Source organism: Oncorhynchus mykiss, chromosome 3 (assembly GCF_057628025.1).
Source record: "Oncorhynchus mykiss isolate SJ-2025 chromosome 3, ASM5762802v1, whole genome shotgun sequence".
NCBI classification, from domain to species: domain Eukaryota; kingdom Metazoa; phylum Chordata; class Actinopteri; order Salmoniformes; family Salmonidae; genus Oncorhynchus; species Oncorhynchus mykiss.
In genome coordinates, this window is record NC_143024.1 from 31222925 (window position 1) to 31241559 (window position 18635).

Genomic DNA, 18635 nt, shown 5'->3' on the forward strand with positions numbered 1-18635 from the left:
ATCTACCCCCACTAGGATACTGGCATTTGGCCTTTGCTCATTTTTGGGACTTGTTTTCGATACCTTAGTCTGGTTTTTCTACATTCATAACCTATTATGTGACAATATGACAAAAATATCACATTCTGGTGTTATAAGCACAGACCAAGGTTTTGTGTTAAATTGTTTACCTATTTATTTGTGTATTTAATGCCAATAAAATGTCAATATTAAAACCACAATGCAAACAACTGAACGCAATGGCATAAACATGAATTGATAGTGCTATACCATAGAGCTGGTTAGGTACATGTCAGTGGAGGCGTGTGGGAGGATGGGCTCATTGTATTGGGTGGAATGGAATAAATTGAACAGTATCAAACACATCAAACATATGGAAACCTCGTTGACTCCGTTCCATTGATTCCATTCCATTGCAATTAGCCCATCCTCCTATAGCTCCTCACACCAGCCTTCCCTGGTAAAATGTAAATGCATATCATAAACTCATTGGATTTTTTAACTGATACAATTTACATCATACTTCCAGCCAGCTATGAAATTATACCAGAAACACACACTGTATAAAACAAACCATTTACAAATTCTCTCTATCCTTCCACCGCATCCCCAAACGAAATATACTCCAGTGCAACCTTGGTTCTCCTTGGTTCTCTGTACTCTCATATAGAGGGGCTGAAGAGGTTTAGGGGACCCAGGTTCCTCCCATTGTCCGTGTCACACGGGTTATAGAAGGGGATCAGCGGAACGAACACCGTTTCCATGGAGAATGTGTACAGCGGCGTCATGGTAACAGCGTTATAGAACGCTACTTCCTCCTTCTCACAGTCTAAGAACACTCCGATCCGGACGGGCCTGATGGACACCGGGACCTTGGTGGGTTTGGGGTCTGTACAGGCCAAGATGGCCCCTCCCTTCAGGGATAGGGTCCAGAGACCGTTACTGGTCCCGCTGGAGTCCATCTCCCCCCGGTGGACGTCCTCCCTGGCCACACCCAGCCGCCATGCTGTCTTGCGGCCCACCTCCACCTCCCAGTAATGGCGTCCGGTGATGAAACCTTCTCGGCCCATGACACTGTAGTAGTAGTGGAAGCAGCGGGGGTTCGGGGGCTGCTCCTCCTCTGAGGCCTTGGGGATAACTTTGTCCTCCTCGAACCACACAGAAGTGCAGCTGGGGGAGAGGGTGAGGAGGGGGTGGGCTGTCTCTGGGTCAAAGGTCACTTCAGTGATATCTGGGAGGGGGGGCTCAGGTGAGTTGTTGTAATCTAGAATTGTCTAATGGTATACTGTATGTGTAAGTGGATCCCTTTAAGTAGGAATGTAAAAAAACATATACTTGTACATTAGCACTACGTCACTAGAAGGCGTAATCTCTTAAATTCAGCATTATACACATTTTATAACAAACAATACTATAACAATACTAATGTCACAGAATGATATGATGTTCATTACTTGGGTACAGGCAGCTCTTCATGTGTTTCCATATCCTGTACTGGATGGGCCCCACAAAGTGTGCTGATCGCACCTCCACATCCACCTGCGGAGGGGGTATGAAAGCCACCTGGGACCTGCGGGGGGATGAGAGAGGGAGAGGTGCAGGGGAGGAGGAGTGCAAAGATGGATGAGAAAGGGAACGAAAAGAATGTGAATGGAAACGATTGGGAAATGAGTGAGAAAGAGAGGGTAGAGAGAGTGAAGAAAGAAAGTGGAATGCCAAAGAGAGAAGGAGAAGATAGAACGAGTGAAGAGAAGAAAAAGGGGGATGTGAGAGAGAGAGAGAAAGAGAGAGAGAGAGAGAGAGAGAGAGAGAGACAATGAGATGCCGAAGTTGCAAGGTGAGAGATTATGGGCGATCAGGAGAAGGGAGTGATTTGTGACACGAGAAATAGACGGAGTCATAATCAGTTAAATAATGAAATATAAACACTTGCCTTTTCAAGAGGTCTTGAATCTCCTTCAGAGAGAAAAAAGGAATGGTCATAACAGTAGTGAAAGACTTAAAGCACTCAAAAACAACATAGCACATAACAGTGTATTTGTTCCATTGATAAAGGTGCCCAATAAAAATGTATATTCAATTTGTTTTCCATCAGAAAACAAATGAAAATTGTGCCCTTGTCAACTCAATATGCAGTTCATATTCTCTTTCAATCATTGTTTGGTGCCAAACCTCAGCTAGTCCTCCAGGACTGCACTGTGTGTTGCTTTTTGTCCACAAACCTTTTAATGAGAAATTGATTTAGACCTGCAAAAGCAGGCAAGTAGACTCTTTAGCCGATAATTGATCAAATTAGTGCCAGAAGAGAAGGCAATAAGCTGACACGGTGGTCCTTGAGGACTGCAATCAATGTCAGCGTAGGCTAGCTGTTGTGGAAGCTGAAAGCAGCATCCAGTAGATTCTGTGGAGGTACTCCAAGCTTCTCATTCCCCTGACCCTCCCCAAATCACTCCCTCCCTCCTGCCATTCATCACATTTTCTGTAACACTTTGCTCTCCGGACTTTCATCATAAGACCTGGACGGTGGTCGTAATAATGACATGAGTTGTCATAAACAATTATGACAGTGTGTCTCATCTTGTAATCATTGATGTTGGCCAACTCTCCTCATGGAGGGCTACTGCAGTGTGCAGGCTTTAGTTCCAGCCCTGCACTAGATTTACATGAACATTTTAGTAATTTAGCAGACGCTGTTATCCAGAGCGATTTATAGTTAGTGCATTCATCTAAAGATAGCTAGGTGGGACAACTACATATCACAGTCATAGTAAGTACATTTGTCCTCATTAAAGTTATCAGCAGGCAGAGCTAGTAAGAGGGAAAGTGAAGTGTTAGTTCCCAAAAAGCTATTTTTTGGGGGTGAGGGGAGGTGCGAGGAGGGGTTGCAAGGGGGTGCTGTGGGATTAAACCTTTGGTTAAACCTAAAAATAACATAAATGCAAACTAATACACAAAACGTTAAGAACATCTGCTATTTCCATGACATAGACTGACCAGATTAATCCAGGTGAAAGCTACGATCCCTTATTGATGTCACATGTTAAATCCACTTCAGTCAGTGTAGATGAAGGGGAGAAGACTGTTTAAAGAAGGATTTTTAAGCCTTGAGATAATTGAGACATGGACATGGTGTTCTTAATGTTTTGTACACTCAGTGTATATACAGTAGAACTACTTTTGTTCATGTTGTACTAAGTAGATTTTTCACTCTGGAATTACCTATCCTAATTAAATACATTTCCTGTTAATCAAGATATTAAATTGGTTCCATAACATGAAATAATTCATCCGAACACTTTCTTTACATAATATTTTCACATTAACTGGTTACGATATTGTAACCAAATGGTAACCATCTCATCAATAGACACCTTTCCATGCACTTTAGTATCACAGTTCTTAAGCAGATATCATTTAAGTTCCAGTGCTGGCAGTAAATATATAATCATTAAAAAAACAGAACACATTACCAGGAATGACATTCATTCCCACAGGTGGCCAAAAATAACAAACAGAAAGCCACGCCCCCAATAGGCCATGCCTCCAACAATTCTGATAGGCTGCCACTGCTACATTGCTCTCACCACTATGCAACATTGATGCCCATGAGGTGTTGAAAGCAATTTAGAAGCTTTCATTCAATTAAAAAAATCACATTGATCTGTCAAATTCATTATTTGATTTCAGGCAAATTGAATAGAATAGGTTGAACGAACCAAATATTAATTTAGGATCATACCATTTTTTAAAATCACTTCAGATAAACAACAGTGCCATCCCTCTTTTTACAGTGTAGAGGTGCAGTGCTAGAACAATAGCCTGAACACCCTAACTCACTCACTTTGAGCAGTTTGGGACTGTCTTCCTCGGCCAGTTTGTTGTTGAGCGTGGCAATGCCTCTCTCTAGATCTCTTCCCTGCATGGCGATCTTCTTCTCTCTCTCCCTAAGCAGCTTCACCCTCTTCTCTTTCTCCTTCTTCAGTCGCTCCATGTCCATGGTCTCCTCTTCGTCCAGGAAGCGATGGAGGTTCTGGAACTCAGCTCGCACCTCCCGTTCCAGATTATCAAAACATCTCTGAGAGATAGATACAGAGACAGACTTTACTCTTTTGTGTAGTAGGTTTTACTATGTTTTGTTACTACATAGTGGGTAGTAGAAGGATACTAGCCTGGTTGGGAGAGACAGATTTTTCAGCTTTAGCCAACACGCATCAGTTACAGTATGTTAATTTTAATGCTAAATATGTAAATACTACAAAATACTCATCATAATGTTGCTGGATAACATTTCTCACCCTTATCAGTCAAATTGCTTTTAATATTACTGACACACTAATACATTCACAGATGATCATATTCAGGGTTGAATGAAATAATCAAAGGAATAAGCCATGAAAAGAAAATGACAGTGGTAAATGATGCATTGGCAGCCAGCATCGTACCTCTACACCAAGAGACCATATGTACGTCTCTCTCTCTGCCTCCCAGCACTCGTCTACCTCATGCTTTATTCTTTTAATAGCCTGGATCAGCTTCTCCTGTAACACGCACACAGACAAACATGAGGGGAGAGGAGAGAACGGAAAAACAGGCAGAAGAACAATGTCAAATAGTGACAGAATAGTGACTTAAGTTATTTAACTAAAGAGTAAGTTTGCATGCATGTATTTAGATAATCGTTTCTCCTATGAGTTTAGAAGTCATTTGTTTCTTGAACGTGATTTTGTTGTACCATTGAAAATGTACTTAAAAAATGTCCCGTCGATACAGCCTATTAGATTTTATGGGAGAGCCTTTTCCCAAACACAACCTCTTTCATAATGAATTAAACGTTCTGTTGGCTGACTTCCCTTTAGACATAAACCCAAGGGTGAAATGATAAACTGTGCAGCTTACCTTGTGGTCAGGGAGAAGGCTTTTATTGTAGTTGTTGTTCGTATCTTTTATGTGATTTTTGTACATTCCAATTTCTCCTAACAAGACGGGAAAGCAAACAAGGGACTCTTGGCAATGAAAAGAGGGAACTAAAGAGGTGTAATAAAAGAGAGGGACAGAGTAAAGATGAAAGAGGGAGGGACAGTGACAGAGAATTGAAGGACAAGAGAAAATTATAAATTAGAGAGAACGAAAGAGATACACAGAGAGAAAGAGAGATACACAGAGAGAAAGAGAGATACACAGAGAGAAAGAGAGATACACAGAGAGAAAGAAAGATACACAGAGAGCGAGACAGACAGACAGAGAGATACAGAGAGAGAGACAGATAGACAGAGAGATACACAGAGAGCGAGACAGATAGACAGAGAGAGACACAGATAGACAGAGAGAGATAGGGAGAGACAGATAGACAGAGAGCAGATATGGAGAGAGAAACCAATAGGAAGAGATACCCTCTCTGAGGTCATCAAAACAATTAGCATGAAGAGAGAATGAGTCATACATACATCCAACCAGTCAAATGGAGATTTATCTAGAAACAATTAAACAGACAAGGGTCACCATCAAACACCATCCGACAGTAGCCTTCTCCCTCTCTCTACATGCAGCTTGGCTGAAGACTAGCGTCCATTAGCACTGAGGAGAAAGGGAGGGAGGGAAAGAAGGAGGGAGCCACAGCTGCTGGCCAGGATGGGCAGGCAGGCAGCAGCGATTTATGGCATTGCACGGTGGAGAAGATTCTATTTCTGTCTGCTGTTGTCATTCTGGAAACAAAAGAGGGAATCGGTCAGGGGATAGAATCAGGCAGTGGGTCAGGATGTAGGGGGATATCATTTTTCACAGGCAGTTAACCCACTGTTAGGCCGTCATTGAAAATGAGAATTTGTTCTGACTTGCCTGGTTAAATAAAGGTAAAATAAAAAATAGGGAGGGGTTTGCCTGGAAGGGATAGGAGAGAGAGGCTGTGTATTTATTTTGGTAGGCCTATGTTGTTTTCGTACTAACGTATCTAGGGCGTATGGAGAGGGCAGTATGACAACTGTAAACAATAAAATGTTGGTGTTAAAACTGAACATAAATATTGGTAGATGTCGGACTAACTGAGGTCAGTTTCCATCTGTTCTTCCTTCTCCTCCTGACATAAAGAAAACAGTGTGGGGAGCACTGGTATAAAAGCAAGCAGTTAGCATTTTCTCTAGCAATATTCTCCCCCTCAGAGACAAACACACACACACACACACACACACACACACACACACACACACACACACACACACACACACACACACACACACACACACACACACACACACACACACACACACACACACACACACACACACGTAGGCATACACACACTCTCTCCTTGCCTTCCTCTCTCCCTCTAGCATTCTCCCATTCTAATACACTCACACGCATGCACACATGCACACACACACAGCCTGGCTGGTTGGCTGTGTGTGTGCAGAGGTAGCATGACTCATCTCTGGAATGTTCCTCATCTATAATTCATTGTCCTGGGTCCTGACGATGTGACTGCTGTGTGCTCTGCTGAAGTGAGCAAGCTGCACCTTCAGCGCCATAAACCAAACTACTGTAGTCTACTCCAGTACTGTGGGTGGAGAGAATACAGAACACTAGGACAATGCATTATTATGAATATTACTCACATGCAGAGGTGCACACACTGAACATGATTCACTTGTTGTAATAGGCAACAGAACAATTCTCTATAGGAAATGCGGCTGCTTTTGTATCCCATATATTTCTGTATTCAAGGTCATCTTGTTTGGGCCATAATCATTGGTTGATAAGGCCTATTGTTCATGGGTATGACTAGCTCTCACTCTCCATAAAATAGCCAAGATCCCTCGTTTACGTATATTATTTATGTGACCATTGCAGGGGTTAGATTATTTTCCTTCATTCTGGCTCTATGTCTGACCCCGCCAACTGTTTTAAATGTCACTTCCAGAACTTGAAAATGACTCCCAACTAGTGGTGAGGTGAGGTTTTAATGGGTGCAACTGTAGGGTTAGTGTGTAAGGTCATTTTACGTCCCTTTTCCCCATCCTTTTCTCTTCCCCTTTGCATCATAAAGTGTAAGGAATTCACACTCCAGTAGGCGGCAATACAAGGGTTGAAAAGACAAATACATGAGAAATACGCAATAGGGAGGTTGTGCCCAGTCTCACAATCCGGTACAGTAGGTGGGGGTGTATGCACATTTCAGTTGGTTGCAATCCGCCAATACAAATTTAAAAAAGAAGAATGGCGCGCACACACACACACACACACACACACACACACACACACACACACACACACACACACACACACACATATACAAAACACGAAAGTAGACTCGAGAATGTAATGTAGGTAGCCCGTGAATGGCCTCACACGCCAGTACAGTAGATGGCGGTATACGCGAACTGACAACCAAATCCGAACGAAGAAGAAGAACAGACGTAAACAAAGAGCACGTCGTACATATTCATTCAAACGAGAGGTATGAAGGATTTTTCATATTAATTCAAGCTATTTGACTTTATAATGACATGGTTTCGTCTCCTTATTATCCTACTTGCAAGCGTTTTCAATTGCTGTTCTTCTGCTTCCAGCTAAATACTTAAAAAAAACAACGATAATGCACTGGAAAGGCTAGCAGTGAGCTAGCCAACAAGCTGCTGTTATATAGCTAACATAACCACGACACTAACAATTTCCCTACCGGTATAGCAGGTCCACTGACGGTTCAACCACAGCGTCAGAAATGCCGATATGGAGGTGGACTACAAGCAGAACTACACAAATCTCAAACGCAAATTGAAATTCATGGTTTATGTGAGTATTAATGCTTCATCCAATTGTCAATGACGTGCTATTATTATTATAACACCTATTAGCCAAGGAACTGTAATTTACAGAGTTGTCTTCGCTACTTGTCTCCGATTAGGAGCAGGAGTGTTTTCAGGAAGAGCTCAGAAGATCCCAGAAGAAGCTGCTCAGAGTGTCCAGAGATAAAAGGTGGGTGGGTGAATCTACAAGTTTGTTTTGTTTGGACAGATGGGGTGTATTTATTTGTCACACTATAGCAAAACCTGTTACTACGATGTGATACTAATAAATACACCCCTGTTGAGTGTGTACACATACTGTACAAGCATGTTCAAAGTTAAAAATGGTCTTTCCTGGGCTTCTATTCCCTTCTCTTGCAGTTTTCTGTTGGACCGATTGTTACAATACGAGCGGGTGGACGAGGACTCCTCAGGTAGGTCTTAAGCACCAAGTCTCAATGTTTACTTCTCCACGATATCTGTTCTTTTCTTCATAGCTCAACCAATACTGATCAGGCAGTTACCTGCCTTGCTATGGATTATTTTCAGTATGGATCATGTTAGTATGTTGATGTACAGTGTCTGATTGTCATGCTGTGTTTCAGATTCTGATGCCACTGCCTCTTCTGAGAACAGCGAAGGAGAGGGAGAGAGACGGAGGAAAGAAGTGGGGATGCAGCATGCCAGCAACACAGACAATATTTCAAATTGCACTCTTTCTATTACTGCACTCTCTCCATCTTTGCCATTCTCACTATCTCACTATTTAAGAACAGATATAGCCCTTGGTTCACCCCAGATCTGACTGCCCTTGACCATCACAAAAACATCCTGTGGCGTTCTGCATTAGCATCGAATAGCCCCCGCGACAAGCAACTTTTCAGGGAAGTCAGGAACCAATATACTCAGTCAGTTAGGAAAGCTAAGGCTAGCAGAAATTTGAATCCTGTAGCACAGTGTCCCAAAAAGTTTTTGGACACTGTAAAGTCCATGGAGAATAAGAGCACATCCTCCCAGCTGCCCACTGCACTGAGGCTAGGAAACACTGTCACCACTGATAAATCTACGATAATCGATACTTTCAATAAGCATTTTTCTACGGCTGGCCATGCTTTCCACCTGGCTTCCACCTACCCCGGCCAACAGCTCAGCACCCCCTGCAGCAACTTGCCCAAGCCCCGCCCCACTTCTCCTTCACCCAAATTCAGACAGCTGATGTTCTGAAAGAGCTGCAAAATCTGAATCCTTATAAATCAGCTGGGCTAGACAATCTGGACCCTCTCTTTCTAAAATTATTGCAACCCCTATTACTAGCCTGTTCAACCTCTTTTGTATCGTCTGAGTTCCCCAAAGATTGTAAATCTGCCGCGGTCATCCCCCTCTTCAAAGGGGAAGACACTCTAGACCCAAACTGTATTATACCTATATCCATCCTGCCCTGCCTTTCTAAAATCTTCGAAAGCCAAGTTAACAAACAGAGCACCGACCATTTCGTATCCCACCGTACCTTCTCCACTATGCAATCTGGTTTCCGAGCTGGTCATGGGTGCACCTCAGCCACGCTCAAAGTCCTAAACGATATCATAACCGCCATCAATAAAAGACAGTACTGTGCAGCCGCCTTCATCGACCTGGCCAAGGCTTTCGACTCTGTCAATCACCGCATTCTTATCGGCAGACTCAGTAGCCTTGGTTTCTCAAATGACTGCCTCGCCTGGTTCACCAACTACTTCTCAGATGGAGTTCAGTGTGTCAAATCGGAGGGATCTCTAGCAGTCTATGGGGGTGCCACAGAGTCTTTTCTCTGTATATATCAATGATGTTGCTCTTGCTGCTGGTGGTTCTCTGATCCACCTCTACGCAGACGACACCATTCTGTATATCCTTCTTTGGACACTGTGTTAACATATCTCCAAACAAGCTTCAATGCCATAGAAACCTCCTACCATGGCCTCCAACTGCTTTTAAATGCTAGTAAAACTAAATGCATGCTCTTCAATCCCTTGTTTCCCACACCTGCCCACCTATCTAGCATCACTACTCTGGACAGTTCTGACCTAGAATATGTGGACAACTACAAATACCTAGGTGTCTGGTTAGACTGTAAACTCTCCTTCCAGACTCACATTAAGCATATCCAATCCAAAATTAAATCTAGAATTGGCTTCTTATTTTGCAACAGAGCCTCCTTCACTCATGCTGCCAAACATACCCTCGTAAAATTGACTATCCTACCCATCCTTGACTTCGGCGATGTCATTTACAAAATAGTCTCCAACACTCTCCTCAGCAACTGGATGTAGTCTATCACAGTGCCATCCGTTTTGTCACCAAAGCCCCATATACTACCTACCACTGCGACCTGCATGCTCTCGTTGGCTGGCCCTCACTACATATTCATCGTCAAACCCGCTGGCTCCAGGCCATCTATAAGTATTTGCTAGGTAAAGCCCTGCCTTATCTCAGCTCACTGGTCACCATAGCAGCACCCACTCGTAGCACGTGCTCCAGCAGGTATATTTCACTGGACATCCCCAAAGCCAACACTTACTTTGGCTGCCTTTCCTTCCAGTTCTCTGCTGCCAATGACTGGAACGAATTGCAAAAATCACTGAAGCTGGAGGCTTAAATCTCCCTCTCTAATTTTGAGCATCAGCTGCCAGAGCAGCTTACCGATCACTGCACCTGTACACAGCCAATCTGTAAATAGCCCACCCAACTACCTCATCCCCATATTGTTAATTATCCTCTTGATCTTTTGCACACCAGTATTTCTACTTGCACATCTATCACTCCAGTGTTAATGCTAAATTGTAATTATTTAGCCTCTATGGCCTATTTATTGCTTTACCTCCTTACTCTTCTACATTTGTACACACTGTACATAGATTATTCTATTGTGTTATTGACTGTATGTTTGTTTATCCTATGTGTAACTTTGTGTTGTTTGTGTCACACTGCCTGGCCTGGTTAAATAAAGGTGAAATAAATACATTTATTCAACTGTCTCTCTTGTGAACTCTCAGGAGAAGAAGTAGCCCAGGTGTAGGCCTTCCTTCATCCTCCCATCTCTCTCTCCTCTCTCGTTCTGGAGTGAACCCTCTCCAGTCGTCCGTCAGTACCCCTACCTCAACACAGTGAGTTATGATCACGTTCACCTCACTGAATCTATACAATCAATAACTAGAGCATCATTGATTGTTGCCATTATTGTTTTCTCATTACCGATGATAATCACTGTTTTGATTTGGGGCATTATTAATTGTTTTTATATTGTTTTATTATATGTTTACTGTATCTTTTGCTATCTATCATGTTTGATTTTTCGGGGCTGTACCTACAATGTGTGTGTGTGTTTGTTTTGGATAGTGTGTGTGTGTGTGTGTGTGTGTGAGAGAGAGAGAGAGAGAGATGTTGCCCTTCCCACCAGAGTATTTGGCTCCACCAGCTGAGAGAATGAAGAAAGAGATAAAGGTGCCCAAACACAAGAAAGAGACATCAGGGAAGGGGAGGAGGAGGAGATCACAGATGAGGGAACAGACTATTGAGTTAGGGTCTAGAAGAGGGTGTTTCTACAGTATAACTGCACTACATATGACAGGTTAGGTGCAGGCCTACAGTAGGCTATAGGAAGGTCCATAACATTGGTACATCATCAATGAAGTAATGTACTACCATAATATCCTGGACTCTTTTCATTTTCAATTCCTGACCATTCATTTAAAGGGTTATTCTTCCTCAGTAGACAAACCACATCCCAGATGGAACCATATTCCTACGCCATAGAGCTCTGGTCAAAAGTAGTGCACTATAAAGGAAATGGGGTGTCATTTGGGACTCAAGTCCAAGTCATCTATCCCTCTTTCTCCATTGCATCTCTAATTCCATATTTCTTTTACCTCCCTCCACTTAGGTGGTGGCCCCTTTAGCAGCCAACTTCCCAGCGGGCCCGACTGCCCCTCCCACATCCAGCGCCTCGTTCAACTGGGTGCCCAGGCAGATGCTGAGTGGAGACACGGCGGAGGAAGAGGGAGAGAGCGACGGAGACTCAGACAGAGGAGACGACAACAGGGGGGAAGGAGAAGAGGCTGACCTTGTCATTGATATCCCCAACGAGTGAAGTGTGTGTGTGTGTAAAGGATTGTTTGAAAGAGTGTGTAAGACCATAATGTGAGTCTGTGGATTCAACCCCTCCCACTGTCAAATGCTTAGCCAAGCTCCCCCCAGTGGACCTTCAGGTTACTGCAACAATATCTCTCTCTAAGCAATGTGACCTGTCATAATAATGTTACTAATTGGCTCCTTTAATGTCATTTTACTGCCTTCTACTGTAATACAAGTCATGGAAGAAATGGTATTGACAGCATGGACAGCTACAGGACTGCTTACATGTAGCACCTACCTTTTTATAGGAAACTGTCAAATTTTGAATTTTCTGTTGGAGATCAAATAAAATGTTATTTGTCACATTTGTCACATACACATGGTTAGCAGATGTTAATGCGAGTGTAGCGAAATGCTTGTGCTTCTAGTTCCGACAATGCAGTAATAACCAACAAGTAATCTAACTAACAATTCCAAAACTACTGTCTTATACACAGTGTAAGGGGATAAAGAATATGTACATAAGGATATATGAATGAGTGATGGTACAGAGCAGCATAGGCAGGATACAGTAGATGGTATCGAGTACAGTATATACATGAGGTGAGTATGTAAACAAAGTGGCATAGTTAAAGTGGCTAGTGATACATGTATTACATAAGGATGCAGTCGATGATATAGAGTACAGTATATACGTATGCATATGAGATGAATAATGTAGGGTAAGTAACATTATATAAGGTAGCATTGTTTAAAGTGGCTAGTGATATATTTACATCATTTCCCATCAATTCCCATTATTAAAGTGGCTGGAGTTGAGTCAGTGTCAGTGTCAGTGTGTTGGCAGCAGCCACTCAATGTTAGTGGTGGCTGTTTAACAGTCTGATGGCCTTGAGATAGAAGCTGTTTTTCAGTCTCCCGGTCCCAGCTTTGATGCACCTGTACTGACCTCGCCTTCTGGATGATAGCGGGGTGAACAGGCAGTGGCTCAGGTGGTTGATGTCCTTGATGATCTTTATGGCCTTCCTGTAACATCGGGTGGTGTAGGTGTCCTGGAGGGCAGGTAGTTTGCCCCCGGTGATGCGTTGTGCAGACCTCACTACCCTCTGGAGAGCCTTACGGTTGTGGGCGGAGCAGTTGCCGTACCAGGCGGTGATACAGCCCGCCAGGATGCTCTCGATTGTGCATCTGTAGAAGTTTGTGAGTGCTTTTGGTGACAAACCAAATTTCTTCAGCCTCCTGAGGTTGAAGAGGCGCTGCTGCGCCTTCTTCACGATGCTGTCTGTGTGAGTGGACCAATTCAGTTTGTCTGTGATGTGTATGCCGAGGAACTTAAAACTTGCTACCCTCTCCACTACTGTTCCATCGATGTGGATAGGGGGGTGTTCCCTCTGCTGTTTCCTGAAGTCCACAATCATCTCCTTAGTTTTGTTGACGTTGAGTTATTTTCCTGACACCACACTCCGAGGGCCCTCACCTCCTCCCTGTAGGCCGTCTTGTCGTTGTTGGTAATCAAGCCTACCACTGTTGTGTCGTCCGCAAACTTGATGATTGAGTTGGAGGCGTGCGTGGCCACACAGTCGTGGGTGAACAGGGAGTACAGGAGAGGGCTCAGAACGCACCCTTGTGGGGCCCCAGTGTTGAGGATCAGCGGGGTGGAGGTGTTGTTGCCTACCCTCACCACCTGGGGGCGGCCCGTCAGGAAGTCCAGTACCCAGTTGCACAGGGCGGGGTCGAGACCCAGGGTCTCGAGCTTGATGACGAGCTTGGAGGGTACTATGGTGTTGAATGCCGAGCTGTAGTCGATGAACAGCATTCTCACATAGGTATTCCTCTTGTCCAGATGGGTTAGGGCAGTGTGCAGTGAGATAATGGAGATGTTATGTTTACTACCAATGACTTTAAAAAAATGAAATTGCATTAAAGTGGTAACATTTCAGATGACTGTGGTAGTTGTTGTTGAAAGCCTAATGGACTGGTAGTATAGTGTATAGTATGTGCTGCACAGACGTGCAGTACTGCGCTTTTACTCAAAACAACTGTTTCTATTGGCTGTGCCTGGAGACAAAAGCCTTTTATGCTGCGTTCATAACCAAATGGGAAGGTGGTTTTTACCTCTTACAACTGGAAAAAATCCACATGAACGCCCCTTCAACTCGTAAAATCTAGTAGGAAACTTGTCTATCATCCCTGAGCTCTGACTTCTCGCACATGCTGACCTCTGATGTCACCTACTAAGAAAATGACCTCGATAACAGCATTTTCGGCAGTTAAATGTAATTTTTTTACAAGCATTATAACTGTACTTTTAGTTTATGGTTGACACCGATTGTTGGCCATTAGCCAGTCAGCGTTTCTCAACGAGTTAAGAATGCATCCAACTGTTATTTACGACTTGACAACTGGTAATTAGTACCTTCCCACTTGGTTATGAACGCAGCATATAGCCCAACCCAAAACTATCACACCCAAAAGCCATGCAGCTGTTAGTATGGAATGCATCCAAACAACCTAAATCTACAGACAAAGGAAATAATGAGTGCCTTTGCTACAGACTAATAACTGTGTCTGTGAATATAATAAGGAACAGTGTGACACTGTCGGAAAATGAATTATGCACTGATAAAGATTTTTCTTGGTGGAAAATACACATGTCAAACTATTAGCCTAATCTCCCTCAGATGTGCATTGATGTGTAGCCTAACCCATAAAAGGAATTCTCCTACCTGACTGTCAGGCCCAAGGGTGCACTGAAGACTCCATGTGATCCCAGTCATAACACGTAGCAGGACCAATCTGGTTTGTGACCCCCTATGTCAGAGTTCACATAGGTGAAGAGCTTAATTATTATGCTCTCGTCTTTCCTCCCTTGTCATCTCACAGAGATTGCAATGGATTGAATTGGATGACTCCTATCAATTTGAGAGTGGATACATTTCCCCATTTCCCTCAGCTTTACCCAACCAAGTGGCCACTGAAACACAAAATCTAAAATAATTTTGTCTTTATAGCAGAGAAAATGTAATTCAGTCAATAGAATCTATTTTGGAACATTGGTGGTGGATATATATACTGTGTGATATTCAACACTAGGCCACTGCTGTAAGATATACTGCTGTGGTTTCACTGTGCACCCTAATAGTGCATGCATAAGCACTCGGCTAAAATAAAGTCAGCACTTTCTAAGAGGTGTGTGTTTTACCAGAGAAAATGAACCATTGAGCTGTCAATCAGACAGCCAAACCTTGTGGAAACATTGTTTGGGAATGCAGACTTACAGGTAATAGGAACCGGTTACTGGGTGTGGGTCTGCTGTGTGTACCTAACAGTAATGAGAGGTAAAGGTGTAACCAAAAGGAGCTATGAAAGAGAGGAAGGAGGGAGGGATAGCCAGGTAGAGGTGTAGCTAGAGGGAGAATGTGTGTGTGTGAGGGAGGGAGGGAGAGTGAGCTTGTCAATGAGGGAGGGAGAAGCAGAGTGTAAGCAAGACTGTGCCCAGACACAGACAGCACAGCACACACAGTCCAAAGAGAAAGACATGGGTGGAGACGCTGACAGGGTGGAAGAGAAAAAAGAAGGGAGAGATTGAGAAGGGGATAGAAGAACGGCATACCAGAGATTCCCTGGCTGTCAACCCTAGCTACCGGCCATTATCCTCTCCCATCTGCGTAGATACAGCACAAACCTCTGGATTATTTACCAGCCTCTCTCTCTGTGAGTGTGTGGGTTTGCTGAGCTCACCATGCTGCTGCTGCGGTGGTGTCCTGCTGGTGTCAGTGTCAGTACTGCAGGCTGGGCAGGGTGGATCTGGCTGGGGCTGACTCTGACTCTGGAGCTGTCTCTACCAGTCACGGCACTATCAGAACCAGACCCAGGCTTCTCCCTCTGCAGACAGAGCTTCTACAGACAGACCCCTCCCCTGGGCCTCTCTGTAGGTGCAGGGCCCCTCCTGACCCCCCTCTGTCACAGGCTGCCAGGGGGACAGGCGTTCGCCACACTCTACCACCCGACCTGTGACGCAGCTGTTTACTCTGCCTTTCATCTCAGCCAAGGATGGGGGGTAAGGGAGGATTATTATATTTATATTATGTGGAAACAGTGGAATCATTGTCATGCATGGACTGCGCAAGCACTACCTTGTACAGTTTAGTGTACATTCTCAACACAATTACACAAGTTATAGCGGACATGATCAAACCAACAGTATACGACTCTTCCTCCAGCTGTAGTACAATAATGTTTTTGTGATATGAAACTTGTTCAAGTGAAAGGAAACTCTCGTCCTGTAGAGGCAGTCAACTTACTGTTGATATCAACATTCCATGCAAACCTGGCCTTGTTAAAACAAGTCAGAGTGAACAGAAAGATGAATGTGAACAACAGTTTGATATTTGACTCAGATGTCTGTCAGGAGACAAGCTCCCTAACACTCACAAGACTAGAATGGTCTGCATGGCATATTATTTCTGCCATGACACCTGAGTAAAATACGTCCTCCTCTATTTACAAACTGCATGGACACTAAATGTACTGTAATGCACAGTAGGCTTTACCCAAATAAGGGCCAAACATTAATTTATCATGATGTTAATACTAATTGCAACCTATCTCCTAGACAGAAAAGGAGGAAGAGGATGCCAGAGGGGAGGAGAAAGAGGACGAAGGGTCCCAGGTGATGACCCCAGCCCTGCTCCAAGGGGATGTGGCGGGGGGTAAACCCCAAGCTCATTCTGACTCTCCCCTCCACCAGTGGGGCTCCCTGGCCAGAGAGCTGATCCAGAGCAGCGTCCTGCCCCAGTGTGGCTCCACAGGGGGCCAGCTCTACGTCCTGACAGGAGCCACAGGGCTCAGGCTGGGGTCCGGGATGGAGGAAGGTGGGGATGGGGGTTGTGAGGCTGGGGTGCAATGGTCTGCAGTGTGCTGTGCTGGTCCAGAGGGACAGAGTGGGTTCAGTGTGGGGGTAGTGAGAGAGACAGGGGGAGGGGAGAGGGTGGTGAGTGTTAAGGAGCTGGAACACATGATTGGAGTGACAGATCTATTTTCAGAGGGTTGCGGGGAAGCAGATGGGGACACGGAGGGAGACATAGTGACACTGCTCAGTGATGTGATGGTTGGAGTCGTAGAAAAGCAAAGAGCGGTCGCAAGGCCAGACGCCATTGAGGAAACACTAGATGAGACTACTGACCGAAGCATAGAGGGACTACCTGCCGACACAGAACCTCTCATCACTCCTTCAGTGGACAACGAGACACTGGCCTCTGAGTCGGACTCAGAGTCGTCCAGCAACCCTCTGGTGTATATCATCACCTCCTCTGTCTCCCTGCTCATGGCTCCTCTACGCCCTGTAGTCTCCACACTCATTGGGATCCCTGGACAGGTGATTGATGGAATAAAATACTGTGATTGAATTGAATTGAATTTATTTTGGGTAACAGACATACTAAACAAAATGTACAAGGTGGACTCAGAGGATATCACTTGAAAGTATTAATTAAAACGCTTGTTTCCAAAGTGGTCCTCGATGGTAAAAACAATAACACATGATGGATCCATATCCTTTTATATTTCTGATCACAAAAATATGTTTCTGTTATAACAGACAATATCTTGTAACAGAACATATCTCCTCTCCTCGCCTAGGTGGCCTTTGTCCTACAGGAAGACCTGGGGGTCCTGTCTGCCCTGCCAGGCGACATCCTTTCTGTGTTCTACAACATGGCGTCTGACCTGGTTTCTGGGGTCGGCTCAGTCACAGGCCTGATACTTGGTGTGGGGGAGATGTGCTTCTCTACCCTGTATTGCATTACAGCCCCACTGGTGGGCTCTCTGTTCACCAGCTGCCAGGACGGGGTCACAGGGGTGGGCACCCTGGCCTGGGATGGGGTGGGCATATTCAGGGGGATTGTGGACAGTGCCTGGTGGGTGTCCAGGGTGGTCGGGGACCAGGCGTGGGAGCAGGGTGGGGGGTTTGTGGGGTCGGTGGTGTCTGAGATGGGAGGGCAGGTGAAGGCAGTGGGTGGGGGAATGGGGAAGCTGACGTGGAGGTGTGGGAATGGGGTGGGAAACATGGTGAGGTTGGCAGGAGGGCTAGTAGTAGGGAGCACGGAAACGGTTGTGGAGAATGTGATGGAGGTCTTTGGGCAGGACCAGAACTGTGGATGGTTTGGGTCTACAGAGAATGTTCATCAATAACATTGCAGATTTATTGCAAACCTTGAAAATTGTGTATCTTGTTCTTATAAAGTATGTAAATATGCACCAGATAGCAAGAGATAATTGATGGGTACACCGCAATGCCAATGCCTCTAGCTAAGCTGTATTAACATAAATGCATAGTTAGGCACACAACACATTTTCATTTTTTTTGTTGCTCCGTAAAGTAGACGACTTCTACTTCTACTACTTCTTAGTTGTAAAGAAGCAGGATCCCAAAAGACTAATGCTGAGATGAATGGTGTATATGTCAGAAAGTGAAGCTGGGTAGCCCCATGGGTGTGCTGGCCATTTGATCAATTACAATATGGTATTATTTTGGGGAAACATGCTTTGACTGTGTGAGTTCATATGGTAATAGGTGTTAGAATGTATGTTACTTTATGAACTATATGCTTGCTTGATTAAAAAGGATAATTGATTGATCACACCCACTCAGACTAATGCAATTTATTCATTTGTCTATCCATATATTTGGCCTTAAAGCTGGATAGTTTTAATTTGCACATTCATAACACTGCAATAATTGGTCTGACTGAG

General features: G+C 44.3%; 3 protein-coding genes across 11 annotated transcripts; 2 read left to right on the forward strand and 1 right to left on the reverse strand.

The window, feature by feature from the left end:
- Positions 1 to 150: 150 nt before the first annotated feature.
- Positions 151 to 5625, reverse strand: LOC110512516 (zinc-binding protein A33). 5 transcript variants are annotated; one of them, XM_021592859.3, is made up of 7 exons: positions 5500 to 5625; positions 4897 to 5024; positions 4443 to 4538; positions 3842 to 4075; positions 1934 to 1956; positions 1455 to 1570; positions 151 to 1231 (listed from the first exon to the last, which is right to left on the reverse strand). In XM_021592859.3, exons 1-7 carry the CDS (start codon positions 5510 to 5512, stop codon positions 663 to 665), a joined length of 1179 nt encoding a protein of 392 aa, XP_021448534.2. In that variant the 5' UTR covers positions 5513 to 5625; the 3' UTR covers positions 151 to 662. The 5 variants fall into 5 exon arrangements, with proteins under 5 accessions (XP_021448534.2, XP_021448542.2, XP_021448538.2 ...); XM_021592867.3 differs by having other exon boundaries at positions 5445 to 5625; XM_021592863.3 differs by having other exon boundaries at positions 4897 to 4973; positions 5500 to 5620.
- A 1500-nt stretch (positions 5626 to 7125) lies between these two features.
- LOC110512558 (INO80 complex subunit E) lies at positions 7126 to 13821 on the forward strand. 5 transcript variants are annotated; one of them, XM_021592879.3, is made up of 7 exons: positions 7126 to 7450; positions 7681 to 7785; positions 7898 to 7968; positions 8160 to 8212; positions 8384 to 8445; positions 10805 to 10915; positions 11692 to 13821. In XM_021592879.3, exons 2-6 carry the CDS (start codon positions 7723 to 7725, stop codon positions 10814 to 10816), a joined length of 261 nt encoding a protein of 86 aa, XP_021448554.1. In that variant the 5' UTR covers positions 7126 to 7450; positions 7681 to 7722; the 3' UTR covers positions 10817 to 10915; positions 11692 to 13821. The 5 variants fall into 5 exon arrangements, with proteins under 5 accessions (XP_021448554.1, XP_090084274.1, XP_021448544.1 ...); XM_090228148.1 differs by having other exon boundaries at positions 7313 to 7450; positions 8384 to 8436; positions 10803 to 10915; XM_036971356.2 differs by having other exon boundaries at positions 7378 to 7450; positions 7684 to 7785.
- A 380-nt stretch (positions 13822 to 14201) lies between these two features.
- On the forward strand, positions 14202 to 18529 carry LOC110512626 (uncharacterized). Its single transcript, XM_021592900.3, has 3 exons — positions 14202 to 15942; positions 16498 to 17259; positions 17523 to 18529. The coding sequence occupies exons 1-3, from the start codon at positions 15625 to 15627 to the stop codon at positions 18072 to 18074; spliced, it is 1632 nt and encodes a 543-aa protein (XP_021448575.3). The 5' UTR covers positions 14202 to 15624; the 3' UTR covers positions 18075 to 18529.
- The last annotated feature ends 106 nt before the right edge of the window (positions 18530 to 18635 follow it).